General features: G+C 40.7%; 1 protein-coding gene across 7 annotated transcripts in view; it reads left to right on the forward strand.

The window, feature by feature from the left end:
- The window catches only part of LOC106088629 (protein male-specific lethal-3), a 37,552-nt gene extending 21,483 nt beyond the window's left edge, over positions 1-16,069 (forward strand). For all 7 annotated transcript variants that reach the window (XM_013254233.2, XM_013254228.2, XM_013254229.2 and 4 more), the window contains 5 exons: positions 7,626-7,813; positions 14,371-14,677; positions 14,858-15,519; positions 15,596-15,680; positions 15,763-16,069. In XM_013254233.2, the coding sequence (XP_013109687.2) occupies positions 7,626-7,813; positions 14,371-14,677; positions 14,858-15,519; positions 15,596-15,680; positions 15,763-15,985 (1,465 nt within the window). In that variant the 3' untranslated portion in view covers positions 15,986-16,069. The remainder of the gene's footprint in view (positions 1-7,625; positions 7,814-14,370; positions 14,678-14,857; positions 15,520-15,595; positions 15,681-15,762) is intronic.
- Positions 16,070-16,319: the final 250 nt, after the last annotated feature.

A 16,319-nucleotide genomic window follows, 5' to 3' on the forward strand; every position in this document is an offset into this window, starting at 1 on the left:
TCTCTGAAATTTCGAACTGTTGTTGTGGTTGTAGCAGCGTGTTGTATACTGAGGCGGCAGCCTTTGCCGATGAAGGACTCCATCGGGTCAATCCGCTACGTACAAACGGCATAATATGGTTATAGTATTGTTATTTGATAATAAATATTTGCATAGTGATGGGTATCAAAATTTCGGCACGGCCGAACTTAATGCATTTTTACTTGTTACACCCTACACCAACACTGTATTATAGGGTATTATAGATTTGTGCATTTGTTTGCAACGCTAAAAAGGAGAAGAGCTAGACCCATCGATAAGTATACGGATCGGCTTAGAATCACTTCCTGATTAGATTTAGCTATGTCCGTCTGTCTGTCTGTCCATCTATTCTTGTACTCAAGGTACAGACCGCATTTGTTGGCCGATTTTCACAAAATTTTGCATAAGTCTCTTTTTTTGGTCCAAGGACGAACGCTACTGAATTTGAAAAAAATCGGTCCAGATATAGATATAGCTCCCATATATATCTTTCATCCGATGTGCCCTTTAAAAGTTGTAGAAGCCACAATTTTGGTCCAATCCTTACAAAATTTGGCACAAAGTGTTTTTGTTGACGTCACAGTTAAACAGGTGACGTGTATCGTGCGGTCCCTGGTTACAATCGGGACATACATCTTGCACGTCGGCATCAATCCTAGATCTGTGGGAATTGAGGCGGCTGCATCTGCCGGAACGACTCTGGTTTGCCGGGGGAGGTCGGTTTCTTCGGGTACAATGGGTGGCAGTCGTTCTCCAAGGACTACATTCACCCGGTAGCCAATTAACGCGTCTGCTACCGTGTCTGCATGAATGTTGTTCAGACCCGCTTGATATGCCGCTTGATCTAGAGGTTCTCTCTTGTAGCGCTGAACCTCACGCTTTAGATCGTGTAGATGATGATTTGGATGATTTCTGCGATAACAGCCCAAAAGGTATTGCTTAGACAGCATGTAGTTATGTCTTCGCACTGGTAGGATCTTTGTCTCCTGATGGAGGTGGTCCACATGAGAACTGAGGAGACAGCCCGTCGCAGTTCGGAGGGCGGCATTCTGAGAGATCTGAATATTATTCAACTGCGTGTCATAAAGTTGACGTGACCACACTGGCGCTGCATAACTTACCACAGACCGGTCAATTGCTTTGTACGTGGTCAACAAGGTTTCTTTGTCTGCACCCCAAGTGCTGCCAGCGAGTGACTTGAGGACCTTGTTTCTACTTTTGACTTTATTGCAGATTGCTGTGGCATGTAGGGAGAAAGTGTAGGAGCTGTCAAATGTGACGCCAAGTATTTTGAGACACTTGATGGTCGGAATCATTTCTCCATCGACCATTACAGTCAGCTCAGTATTCACCTCACGCGTATTTGTAGTGAACAATGTGGCTGAAGAATTGGTGGCGGATATCTTCAGATTTCTTGCAGCGAAATATGAGGCAAGCTCGTTGAGGTAGACGTTCAACCTATCGCAGATGTCATCAATGGGTGGGGGGCCTGATGCCATGATCGTACAATCGTCCGCATGTGATACGATCTCTATGCCGTCTGGAGGGGGTGGGATGGAGGATAGGTAGAGGTTAAACAGAGCCGGAGATATCACCCCACCTTGGGGAACTCCCTGTTTCACTCTACGGTGTTTCGACTTCTTATCCCTAAATTCCACAAATGACTGGCGGCCACAAAGATAATTCGCGACCCAACGTTTCAGGCCTGGCTGGAGGGACGTGTTGGCGATGTCCTCAAATAATTTGGCATGGCTGACCGTGTCGAATGCCTTCGATAGGTCCAGTGCCACGAGGACCGTCCTATCACATGGTCTGGGTTGATTGAAGCCACGGCAAATGTGTGTGGTGATGGCATGCAAAGCTGTTGTTGTGCTGTGCAGTCTCCGAAATCCATGTTGATGCTCGGCGAATTGAAATTCTCCTACGAGGCTCGGGAGGAGAAATGCCTCAAGCGTCTTTTCCACTGGTGAGAGAAGGGAGATCGGTCTGTACGACTCCCCCAAACACAGGTCTTTTCCTGGCTTCAGTAGCGGGATCACTCTGCCCATTTTCCAGACATCGGGAACTATAAGAGTGTTCAATGACAGGTTGAGGGCAGTGGTAAGGTACTCAACTCCAGGTGAATCCAGATTCTTCAACATCAATGTAGAGATTCCGTCGGGGCCCAACGCCTTAGAAGATTTGAGCCACGGATGACATTCGTAACTTCGACCACGGTAAATTGTGATGGCTGTTCATCAGCTCGGAGACCACGAATACGGCGAATGGCTCTCCTCATTGCCCTGTCTCTCTCGGGATGCACAGTAAATTGACTTTTAAACAACCTGGCGCATCTCTTCGGATCAGTCACGGTTATTTCGCCAAAAGTGACTGAGGTCCTGTCATCCCGTCTACCGGGGTTCGAGAGTGACTTAACAGTGGCCCACAGTTTGCCTACACCGGTGCCTAAGTTACATTGCTCCAAGTGTTCCAGCCACAAATTCCGCTTATGTTCGTTGACTACCCTGTTTATTTCCAGATTCAGCTCGCTGATTCTGGGGTTAGCGGGGTCCGTAGCACGAATCCCATCACGCTCGTCTGCGAGTACCACTGCTTGCGCCGGGAATGATGTCTCGGAATTTCTTCTCGGCCACAAGCACATCAGAGGGGGGTGGCAGTTCACTGAAGCGGCGATTGGTATACTCTCTGAAGCCAGTCCAATCGGCCTTCTTATAATTGATAAACGGCGCTCAGAGGTTATGAAGTCGGGTGGTCGGTCGATCGTGAGAATTATGGCGAGGTGGTCTGACCCCAAATAAATGACGGCTTGCCAGGATACGTCACTCAGGAGATCAATTGAGATGTCTGGCGAGCTGCTGCACCTCCTCGTAATCCTAGTGGCGACATCCTCATTCACCGTGTAAAACGTGGAGCTATCTATCTGCTCTGCCAAAGCTATGCCACGGTCTGTACCTAGGGGAAGCTTAGGTCTGTACCTAGGGGAAGCCCTGACTACTACCCCTATACATTCCATATGGGGGTAGTAACAGTGAAGTGAGGCCAGAGCAAGAACGGAAATGTACCCACTCCATGCACCGGTTACACCTCACCGACACCGACCGATGATGAAGGCGGTTCTGGAAAACCGAACAGAACCAGGGATCGGGGTTCTTTTCAATCCCGGCACGGACCAGAAGCGTGCGGAGAAGGAAGGAAAAAGGACGACCACGTACACTGAGGCGGCAGCCCTTGCCGATGAGGATTCCATCGGGTCAATCCGGTGCGTTCAACCGGCTGCCATGGGATGAATGGTTTCGTGCAGGCCTTTGCTACAAACGAAATGACGAAGAGAGAACGACCTCAATTGTTGCAAATGCAAATATTCTTAAGAACATTCAAAATTTTGCCCAATAAAAATGCCATATTTTTATAGCGGAGCCCTAAGGCGTGCCACTGAGCGATACATCTTCTAAGAATAGGTATGCCTTCAGCAATGTAAAACTTCTATTGGGAGATGTGTCACCAGCATTAGTTAGGGGAATTCTTCCTATGAATAATATTGCAGATGCTTTCGTCGGGATTTGAACCTAGTCATACAGAGTCATAGTCAGAATTGCTAACATATCAACACCTTTCCGCGAATATGATGTAAGTGACATGTTTGGATTTTCGTTTTCTGATGAATGTCGAAGAATGTATCCTGAAAGCGAAAATGATTTTGATGTAAGCGCCATTTAAGGTTTGCTTACATTTTTGCCTGACCGCGATATGTCGCTTAAGGGTGGTATGCACCTTTGGCGAAAATTTCGTTTCCATAAGAAATGCATTGACATTTCCTAAGCCAAATTTTGGGTTTCAATCCGTTACCGAATAGTTCGCTTGCATCTACGCTGATCAAATAAAATTTTCTTTGCGTAACAGGGTGACATAATAGGCGAAAAGGAAAATTTTTGCTTGCAATTACAAATGGTAATTTATATTTTGATTATTTCAGACAACATGAAATAAAGTGATTTGCAAATAGAATCGATTAATTTTAGTGATCTAAATACGGGCAAAATTATAAATCTATGTTAGTCGCCATTTTGTAGTCTACACAACTATTTTCTAGTGGAGACATAAATGGCTTGGATGCAACCAAAAATTTCGTTTGATGTGCGTACTTTACGTCAAAATTGCACTTCAACATAGTACGAAGTAATATGGTGATTTCAACAAGAAAATGGTTTTTATCTAAGAAGTTTTGTAACAAATTATTTTCCTGGAAATCAGCAATAGTCGTCGCAATACTCAACCCTTATAGAAGTAAAAACAATTTTTTTTAGGTAGGCCTATATCTCTGCTTATCCAAATTATTGGAACGTATTGTCTCTAATCGGCTCGCATGGTTCTTAAGGACCAACAAACTAATTAGTCCAAACCAAGAAGATTCAAGGCTAAACAAGGATGTGATGATGCTCTACTGCACATTGGTTTCTGCGCCAGTAAAGCCCTATCCTCTAAAAACCACACATCTATACTCGCTATTGACTTTGAGAAAGCTTTTGACCGTATTGGCATGCATGTCATATTGACTCATCGTTAGCGGGGATTTGTGGCCAATAATGATAAAACTATATTAAATCAATCTTAACCGGCCGAACATTTCGTGGGAAAATTAATAAGTTTTACTCCAAAAACAGTTGTCAAAATACAAATGGACATACCACAATGATCCCCACTTTCCGTAACACTTTTTCAAAGCGTTTAACCAAATCAGCAATATAATAAACAGATACAACAAAATTTACCATTGCCGCCTTTTTGCTGAAGATGTATGCATATTAAGCCTTCAAAGGCACAACAACAGCTGAAACGACACCTTTCCCAGAATAATTTTAGATATAATGAACTGCCAAAATCTCATTTGCTAAGTCATCAATACTTCATATATGCAGGAGGCACAAATGTCAACCAACTGATTTCTCAGTAAACAACATAACTTTACAACATGTCAATGAGCTAAAGGTATGTTCAGATTTGTCAAATATTTGACCCAGCTGGTTTTATCATTTTCGCCCGGAGTATGTCAAATTCGCACATTCTTGATTTTGCGATTATTTTTTACAATTGTCGACGTGTATTAACTAAACAACAGTGATTGCAGGATTACGACTGCACTAGTAGTCTTTGGGAGATAGTTGTCTTCTTCGAGAAGGAAAATCAGCCCAAGGAAAACCCTGGATGACCGGGGAGATTCGGGGGTGAATTTTATCGCCACTCCTTTAGGTGACCACCATAAATAACCTATTACGGATGCTGACAGAGGAGGGATTTGAACCCGTCTGCTATGCAGACAATGTTATAATACTTCTTAGGAGTAAGGATCCGAACCAGCTATGCAGAAGGGCCGAATGGGTCTTGCATATGGCATATGACTGGGATAGACCCGGAGAAGACTGAAATATGCCTGTTCACGAGGAGGACGAGAGGCCCAATTTGACACACCACGTTTCCTCAATAAAACGATTTTTATATCTGACAAAGTCAAATAATTAGGAGTGATCTTGGATAGGAAACTTAATTGGAAGTGCCACATTCAGGGGCGTACTGAGAAGGCTTGCAGATGTTGGGCACTATGCAGACGAGCCGTAGTCTCGAAATGGGGCCTGAATCCGAGGATAGTCCACTGGCTCTACAGAAGCGTGATTAGACCAATACTTACTTACGCCTTACTTACTTAGTTTGGTGGACTGCTATGGAGAAAAAGTGCAACATAAGGACCATACAAAAAGTTCAGAGAACATAGGCGGAGCGGAGATACAGATTAAATGTGAGGCAGCCACTGTGGATATTAAGGCGATAGGAGAATGTATTGAGGATGAAAGCAGCACATACCATCCCGGTATAATCGGGGCGACGATATAAAACCTGGAAGAAAGGGAAGAGGTTTCCGATCGAGTACCTGAGACGAAACTTGGGGTCGTGTGCGAGGCACTGCTGCCAGCGACACAGTCTTGGAGTGACGGAACCCTAGTATTGCCGTATGGAAGATTTTGTTATACAGATGGACCAAAGCTAAGGGACAGAGTGGGCCTGTGGATCTACATTGAGAACCCAGGGACTGAGATCTGTTTTAGACTGTCTGGCCATAATACGGTCCTGCAGGCGGAGATCCGGGCGATCACGGAATGCGTGAAGTGATGTGGTGATCTTTACGGACAGTAAAATGTCCATAAGTGCAATAACAACCAGGACGGTAAGATCAAGAACAATCTTGGAATGTAAGAAGGAGATTAACGTCTTCTCGATGGCGGCGTGTAAGGGCGTGGGCGTGTAACACTTTGGAACAGCGAAACAGTCCGTAGGACGGCGAAAATCCTATGAGGTGATCTGGATCGTGAGAGAACGAGGCTATTACTGAAAGGAAGTAAGAACAAGGTCAGTATAGCTTTTGGTATCGTAACTGGACACGTAGGACTAGGAGCTCATTTATGCAAAATCGGTGCGGTAAGTGATAGCATGTGTAGGGCATGTGGAAAAGATGACGAGACGTTGGAGAATTTTCTTTATCATTGCCCGGCATTCGCCGCCAAAAAACACCAAAACTTAGGTGGGGACACCTGCTAGTGGGGATACACCAGCATGAAAAACAATTAAGGATTTTGTAAGAAGCACCGAATTCCTAACTTAATTTTTTTTCGACGTTACTTTTTTAGAGCGCACAACAAGTCGATTACTGACCTAGGTGTATGTTTATAGTGGCATGGTGGGGATTAATATGCGCACCCTCTTTTTGTCCTAACCTACTCTTTGTGTTTGGGTTGCACTCACACCCAACATATCGTTCATGTTCAGAGTATTGAGCCCATAAAAGCAGCATTTTTTATGCGATTTCGATGAAATTTGGAACATTGAGTTTAGGTAGACCTCTACACCTTTTTGCTCAATGTGGCCCAGATCGGACCATATCTGGATATAGCTGCCATTAGACCGATCTCCCGAAATAGAGTATTGGGCTTAAAAAATCAGCATTTTCCCCAGACATATTTGTATTCGACCACATTAATTTTTTACTCGGGTTAATAAGGAGCCCAAAAATCTATAGCTGTGTTTTATTTTCGACCATATAGTGCAGTGCAATGAAATTTGTATGAAAATGGCATCTGCCCAAGACAATAAAGTTCTGGCTAAATTACCAGTGTAGGCTTATGTAGAACATGTCTTGTCAGGATTGGCATGAAATGTTTTTCACAAATAAGTGTGGCCACTTTGCCCTCTATAGCCAATGGCAAATAAAAATTTAAACCAATTATTTATACAATTTTGTGTACAAAACTTAATAAATTAAATTTGATTTCTATGTCCGCGCGTGTTTTGCTAATCTCATTTATACATTTTACAAATATTTTTACTTTTTTCCTCGTATTGTTTTGACAGGTTGGCAAATGGCGATACCACCTCATGCCAAACAACCAGACTTGCACTGGAAACGTTTTTATTTTTGCCCTTCACGGCTTATTTACCCAGTGCTAAAATAAAACAGCATATATTAAATTATTTGCTTTACATTAACAAAACCCATTTTTATTAATTTTTTTTAAGAACATGGAAATTGGAAATTCGTTAACTTCTTTTATTTTTAGGGGAGCGTATTTATATCGTAAAGAGCATAAAAGTAAAAAACGTTTACGCAAATCCACTGCTGTTAATTCTGAAGATTCCGCTGATGCCAGTGCATCGCCTAGCAAACTACGTCCACGTGGATTATCTGAGGACAATTTTAGCTCTGGCAGCACATTTGAGAAACACGACCGTTACTCAATGAAAGATGGTGAGTACTGACAGCATAAAACAGAAAAAACGCCGGTTTAAGGTGAAAAAATAACTAGGCCAACTGTCTAGGTTGGTTTACGTTAGGTTGAAAAGAGGGTGCAGATATTAATTCGCCCCATTTTACTATGTACATACACCTAAGCCAGCAATTGACTTGTTGTGCGCTCTAAAAACTATAAAGTAACCTCTAAAAAGATAATTTTAAGTTAGGAATTCCGTGCTACTTACAAAATCCTTAATTGTTTTCAATACTACTCCCCTAAGTTGGTTCATGTCTGGTATTGTGTCTCCACCTAAGTGCCGGTATCTGTTATGCGGATTTTGCCATCCTCAGAGAAGGCGTTAATCTCCTTACACTGCAAGACTTTTCGTGACCTTACCGTCCTGGTTGTTATTGCCCTTATGGCAATTTTACTGTCGGTGAAGATGTTCACACTCGACGTCCTCGCGTTAGCACCCGGATCTCAGCCTGCAGGACCGTATTATGGTCAGACAGCCTAGAACAGATATCAGTCCCTAATTTCTCAATGTAAACCGCCAGGGCCACTCTGTCCTCTACCTCCGATCTATCAGTGTAACATGATCTGGTAATACTAGGGTTCCGTCAATCCAAGACTGTGCCGATGGCAGCAGTGCCTCGCATTTCACTTCAAGTTTCATCTCAGGTATCCGATCGGAAACCTCTTCCCTGCCTTCCAGGTTTCCTATTGTCGCCTCGATTATGCCACGGTGAGCTGCTTCCATCCTCGATCCATTCTCCCATCGCCTTAAGTCTCATAGCCACAGTGGCTGCCTCACACTTAATCTGTATGTTAATGGATCGGATATCTAGTATAGTATCCAGTGCCCTAGTGGGTGTGGTCCTCATCGCTCCGCCTATGCCAAGACAACATGTTCTCTGAACCTGTTGTATAGTCCTTATGTTGCTCTTTTTCTCCATAAAAGTCCACCAAACTACTGAGGCGTAAGTAAGTATTTGTCTAATCACGCTCCTGTAGAGTCAGTGGACTATCCTCGGATGCAAGCCCCATTTCGAGCCTACGGCCCGTCTACATAGTGCCTAACATCTGTGAGCCTTCTCAGTACGCTACTGAATGTGACACTTCCAATTCAGTTTCCTGTTCAAGATCACACCTAAGTATTTGACCTTGTCAGATATTGAAATCGTCTTATTGAGGAAACGTGGTGCGTTAAATTGGCCCACCTTCGTCTTCCTCGTGAACAGGCATATTTCAGTCTTCTCTGGGTTAACATTGAGATCTCTGGGTTTAGCCCAGTCATATGCCATATGCAAGACCTTTTCGGCCCTTCTGCATAGCTCGTTCGGATCCTTACCTCTTAGAAGTATTATAACATCGTCTGCGTAGCAGACGTGTTCAAATCCCTCCTCAGTCAGCATCAGTAATAGGTCATTTATGGTGGTCACCCATAGGAGTGGCGATAAAATGCCCCCTATGGCGTGCCCTGTGCCACTTTCTCCCTTATATTTATGCCATGGGACACACAATTTATCCGCCTGTTCCTTAGCATATGGTTTATCCAGTCTCTAAGGACCGGGTCCAGCCGGTACTGGTTTAAGGTTTGGATCAGTGTATTGGTCCGCACATTGTTAAAAGCCACCTCGATGTCAATGCATATCGCCTTGTGTACATTTTGGCATCGAAGGATTCTTCTATTTTATGCACAACCTCGTGCAGGGCAGTCTCCACCGACCTTCCCTTGACATAGACATGCTCTTTGTATTTGAGCATTTCGCTCTTTATCATGGTGTCCACAATACGTTCCATGGTTTTGAGTAGAAAGGACGTAAGGTTTATGGGTCTGTAGGCCTTTGGTGTCGCATAACTTGCCTTGTCGGGCTTGAGTAATACCACCCTTGCCTCCTGGCTTCGATCAACGTCATGATTCCAAGATTTCGATGTCTCCCTGTGAGTCCCTTCGTATCCTGTGGAAAATGGGTTTTCATCAAAAGCCTCAACATGTCTTCCGTTGTCTCTGCTCTCACTTCCATGTCGTCTACTAAAGTTTCAGTTTGGACATGGGTTTTTGAGAGAAACTCGTCTAACTGTTTATTCTGTTTGGGGTTCCACATACAAAATATAGACCACTCTTATGAAGCAATGCCATGGCGGTCTGTTGTACGTAACGGACTGACCCGATGGAGTCCTTCATCGGCAAAGGTTGCCGCCTCAGTGTACAACGCACTGCTACAACAACAATTTTTATGAAGACATACATACATACAGTATCGCTCAAAACCTAAGCACCCCTTAAGTACATATTTATTATATGATATTTTTTTTAAGAAAATATAAATTTAGAACTTAATACAAGAAAGTTAAAATCCAATAAACAGCAGATAAAACTAAAGCACAGCCAATTTAAGGTACAAAACAAAACTGTCAGTATTTCGTTACAAATCCTTTATTCTGGATACCACACGCACATCTTGGAGGCATATAGGATATAAACATTTTAGTTATTGCGGGTGATATTGCTTCCCCGGCTAATTTGGCGGTTTCAAATAAATCTTTGAGTTCTCAATTTTCTCGGTTGATTTTTACAATTTCCCAAGGGTTCCAATAGGATTAAAGTCCGTTGATGCCTATTTATATTAATTGGCTATGACAGAACATTTGTCCCATTAGCCGAATGTAAAATAGCCTTCCAGGCTCCTCGATCTAATTCGCTCCTTCTATATAACACCAAGTTTGGAGGTGTCTCCTACCACTTGATCTTCTTGTGCGCCTTCAAATTGACTCCTCCTGACGGTGCGCCTGGGTTTTGGCCGATACTGTATATACACCTTAATTTACAATACGTTGTGAAAATGCTGTAATAGAACATTTGTTTGCTTTGGAAACATTAAAATGGATCTTCTGTTCATGGGAAAAACACCATATAGTATACCGGGAAAGAATTTAGCTTTTATTATATTGGTAGAACATTTCCAAATTTGTAATACGTTTCTTTAGTATTAAGGCAAAACTTGTTTTATTAATAAAAAATACTTCTACAAGATAGCACTTTCAAATCACCATATCCCTCGAAAAAAACGTATGCAACTTTATGTTGTTGTTGTAGCAGTGTGTTGTACACCGAGGCGGCAGTAGAGCTGGCAAACTATCGATATTCGCAAAGTTCAATATTTTCGATATTTTTCAAAAAAAAAAAAAAATAGATAACTATCGATACTATCGTTAATTTCAGTAACTTTAAAGCAAAACAAAAACATAAATTTCAGTCTCAAGTTCCTAGTTTTTGCAAAATAAAACAAGAAAAGAAAAAGAGTTCATAGGCAAGAACTATAGACATGTTGACCGATGAACCGTTAAGCAATCGTCCTTGAAAAAGATATAAGTGGGCCGTCTGCCTGAAGGAACTCAGAGGCACATCAGACTTTACCAGACACATGTTCATACATTCTGCTGGCAAATAATTTGATTTCTGAAGGGAAGTTAACCTACAGAACCACATAACATCGGCTCAAAAGAGGAGCCATGACTTCGTTTGTAAAGAGTGTCCAAAACCCTTGCCCTCAAAAAAAGACTTCGGTTACATGCAGTCCACGAGTACGCAATGATATGTTAATGACCATTGGCTGGTACTATGTTCGTTTTTCGGAACATTTTTTCGTGATTACTCTTTTTAGATAATAGAGTTTGCTTGCTGATTGCATTCAGTAGAACATTCTCTCATTTTTTTATGAAAAAACGTTGTTAAAAGTATTATGTTTTCATTGAGATTTTTGTGGTATTTCAAAAAAGTAACCGTGAAGGCCACCGTAGGGCAGATGTTAGCATGTCCGCCTATGACGCTGAACGCATGGGTTCGAATCCTGGCGAGACCATCAGAAAAAATTTTCAGCGGTGGTTTTCCTCTCCTAATTAATGCTGGCAACATTTGTGAGGTAGTATGCCATGTAAAAACTTCTCTCCAAAGAGGTTATAAAAAGGAGGCCCCTTATCATTGAGCTTAAACTTGAATCGGACTGCACTCATTGATATGTAAGAAGTTTGTCCCTGTTCCTTAGTGGAATGTTCATGGGCAAAATTTTCAACTTTTTACCGTGAAAAAAAAAACAAATGTGTTTTCAACTGTAAGAAACGAATATAGTACCAGTCTTATTGCAATTGCAGTTGAACCAGCACATTATGAGGCACCATCAGGACGCCTCCAAGCAGTTCAAATGTGAGAAATGTTTTTCGTCGTGTTTTTCTACTCCGGCAAGCTTGAAAGCTCACATGCAGGAACATTACATCGAAAAGTAACCAAATTACATTACATAGGAAAGTAACTATTTGAGGTGCATGGTGTTTTCGGCAGTATTACTGGCTCGCAAGGCTGCGAGAAATATTTTTGTGGAACTTAAGGGGTCTTTTTGTCCCCTTTTTGAAAAAGCATTAAAACTCATTGTAATTTATCTTTTGGCTGATCAAAATATTCTACAAAAATGTTCACCATACAATTTTATTATAGGTCTCCATTTACATCTAAACCCAAAACTTAACCTGAACGCCAGTAATCTCTAAAATTGTAAAGGACATTTTAGGGTTAAAGTAATACTTTTTGAAAATTAGTGCCAAACACCAATAAAACTTCATTTTAGGAGGATGATGCCAAAAATGTTGCTTACCAATTTTGACTATAAGTTACTGAGCAACAAAAATCCGTACATATGAAACATATCGTGGAAACCTCGTTAACAATTTCGGCAAAAACCACAAAATTGTATTTTTTGCTTGAATTTCTGTCTTCATATTTTCAAGGTTGTGCATAAAAGTAACATGTAACTTCATTTTTGAGAAATGGTCTCAAAGGAAGAAATATTCTCCATCAAATTTCACTAGAAGTTCAATTTCACTCGAAGTCATGCAAAAATTATTTGCTGACACCTTTAAGTGTTATTTTAGCTTATGTTCGAATTTAACCAAAATCTCCTACAATATTCTACTTAAGGGGCATAGTGTGAAAGGAAGAAATATCCTATTCTCTCCAAAGAAATGATATCAGTAATAATTCACATAAGTACCGCCAATAATATATGCATAAAAAGAAGTATCTTAAACTTTGGAAAATTTCGTATTTTTCTGAACTCATTGCATAGTGTTTTTTTCAAAATTTTCAATTAAAGAGGATGATCTCAATGAAAGAAATGTTCCAAATCGATTTCACTAGAGATTCCCCAAGAAACGAAGTTTTTAGGTGTTACATAAATAAGTAAAATATCGAAGAGAGTATGGTGGCAGTAACACATGCATCATTGTTTTAGTTTTTTGATACTTTTTAAAGTATTTCTTTTACCTTCTATTAAAAAAAACTTAGCCCCTATTGGCTCCCCGGTAGCGGAGTCGGTAGCTCGTATTGCCAATGCGGGGATCGTGGGCTTGATTTCCACCAGAGGCCTTGACTTTTCACTACTGTGGCATCACAATGGACTCCGTTATGACTTTTTACTGCCAAGCTCAGCATGGTCCAAATCGGCCAATGACCCTATATATATAGGTGCTTCAGACATTGTATAAGCTGTATGAGATTATTCACCGATTCGAAACATGCTTTGCATACAGTTGCATGTCATAATAACCCAAGATACAAAGTTTTAAAAATATATAGTTGTGAGACATAAACAAAGACTGATTTGTCTCAATCAAAGCTTACATAAATTAAAATAAATAGTTTTTGCAAAATTTTAAGCAGTATTTAAGCATGTTTTCGCGTTTAGCCAAAATCTCCCACAACATTAATGTTAAAAGTTTTTTAAAATAATATTGATCGCAGTATTGTCAGTAATATTGCCCAATAAACTATAACCCAAAAATTAAAGTATTACAAGTCATTGTAAGCCGAATATTTAGAAAAATGGCCAGAAATGAGTTTTTGAAATTGAGTAGTTTTTTTTTTGAGGGAAATTAACTTATGTTAGAAAAAGTACGTCTTAGCATAGTGTGATTATTTATAGGCCTGATGGTTGTTTAATCGAAATTAATATTGAAAAGCCTCCGTAGCGTAGAGGTTAGCATGTCCGCCTATGACGCTGAACGCCTGGGTTCGAATCCTGGCAGGACCATCAGAAAAAAATTTTCAGCGGTAGTTTTCCCCTCCTAATGCTGGCAACATTTGTGAGGTACTATATGCTATGTAAAACTTCTCTCCAAAGAGGTATCGCACTGCGGCGCGCCGTTCGGACTTGACTATAAAAAGGAGGCCCCTTATCATTGAGCTTAAACTTGAATCGAACTGCACTCATTGCTATGTGAGAAGTTTGCCCCTGTTCCCCAGTGGAATGTTTATGGGCAAAATTTGCAAAAATAGTACCATCGATATTTTGCCAGCTCTAGGCGGCAGCCCTTGCCGATGAAGGATTCCATCGGGTCAATCCGGTACGTACAACCATGGGATTGAACTGATAATATGTATTTTGTAAGAACTGCATCTTTTTTTTTGGAAGACTCTCTGCAACGAAGCTAAAAAAGTATGCTAAACAGAACGTTGCGAAAAAGAATTTCAAAGTATTTCCTAATTAAACGTTTTATTTAATTTTCTTTTTTTTAGATTGTGAAACGGATTCATGTTGTAGTTCCATAGAAAGTTTTCATGATGAGGATCGTGTTCTGCTGCGAATAAGTGAACGTCTGCGCCAGTATTTGGAATATGATTACGACATGGTTGTTAAGTATGGTAAACAACACGCTCTGCCATCGCGCATACCTGTAGTGGCTATATTGGAAAAGTTCGTAAAACAGACTGCCCTAAAAACGGTTTTCTCGAATAACCAAACGGAAGCCCATCCTCGTCGACGAGCAACACAACAACGTACTACTGAGAGAAAAGAAAAAGATGTTGATAAAATTAAAGCAACGTACGTTTTGAAACTTAGATATTACATATACGTCAAAAGCAGAAAAGATTCTAACCATGTTTGTAGCTTAGAAAGTATTAAACAGGTCTAATTGGGCCTAGTGTTTTTTTTGTGATCAGTCGCATAATTGTAAAAAAAAAAAACATTTTTTACCAATATAATAACGACGTTTCATTTTAGGGTCGATTTGCTGAAAGAAGTTGCCGATGGCTTACGTATATATTTCGATTTTACTATATCTGAATATTTGCTGTACAAAGAGGAGAAGGTATATGCATTGTCTTTTTTATCAGAGGAGAATTTAAAAAATTTTACGTATGTGGCGACGCCGGTATTCTCCTTGGAATGGTTTAATATTAAAAACGATTCAAGCGATACTACGGCGCCCTTAATGGTAACTACTAACGCAACAACTGCAACATCCACACCTACAGCAACTTTACAAACTGAAAACATTGAAACACAACAAGTATTAGCCACAGTCGCTGGTGGTGCTGGCTTAGCAGCATTGGTTACAGGAGCTGAAACTAACAGCATGCCCTCCGTAACATCGCAAGAAGATCAACCACAGCGTCGAAAGTTACGCTCTCATCGTAGCGATGATTGTGATTTTACAATAGAGAATTGTTTGTCTAGTATTGCAAGTACAAGTTCGGGAGCATCAACGCCACTTAATTCCAACATCCCTGCCTCTAGTTTGAACTATTTAAAATCGTTGGCCCCGATTTCGCCACAGATACGAGATTTTTTGCAAAATGTTTTATCGTGGCGCATATTGCCTTCGAATGCACTCTCATCACCGTCTATGATTTTTGGAGCTCCTCACTTAGCACGTCTTATTGGTATTTAGCATACTAATTAATTTTCTTGTAGTACATTTCTTGTAATATATATTTTTTTTGTAATGTGTTTTTTTAGTAAAGTTACCTGAATTTCTGAATGCGTCAACTATGAGTGATGAAAAATTGAAGATAATATTACAACACTTGGATACATTTGTTCGGTAAGTTAACGTGTGTTGTGTAGACTGCCAAAGAAAGATTTCATTTTGGAATAGTTACATTTAACGATTTGCTCTGTTTTAGTTATTTGGAATCCCATAAGGAATGGTTTAATGAAGATAACTATGCTCGCACAGTTGGCCAAAAATATACCACTAACGCCAATGACTCTGTCTCAGAAGAAAAACAAACTGCAAAGAACCCTGAATCAGAAGATCCACCTATAAAAAAAGACCACGAGCCCACATCACCTATTGCAAAATCTCCTCCACCTTTAATTACGGCCGTAGAAAATGTATCCTCATAACAAGAATGTTCAACGAATTATACATAAGAAATAATTTCATTTTATACATATTATATTGTATATAAAAGTTGGAAAACGTGAAAACATTGTATTAATGACATTTTCGGTATAAGGCAGCTGAGTTATGCGGCGAGTGTTAACCACTATTGTGTGAAAATTTCTTAGTCTCTGAGTGCAGTGCTGACAGTTTTAAATGTTATATTTTTGTAAATGGTTTAAAGTTTCAGCAAAATCAAGAGGTAAAAGCAAGGTTACTCAACATTTTAGATTGTGCTACTCTTTACTCTAAACATTGGACAATTTCGTAAGAGAAGGGCAAAGAATGGATTGTCTT

This window comes from Stomoxys calcitrans, chromosome 1, assembly GCF_963082655.1.
Source record: "Stomoxys calcitrans chromosome 1, idStoCalc2.1, whole genome shotgun sequence".
Lineage (NCBI taxonomy): Eukaryota > Metazoa > Arthropoda > Insecta > Diptera > Muscidae > Stomoxys > Stomoxys calcitrans.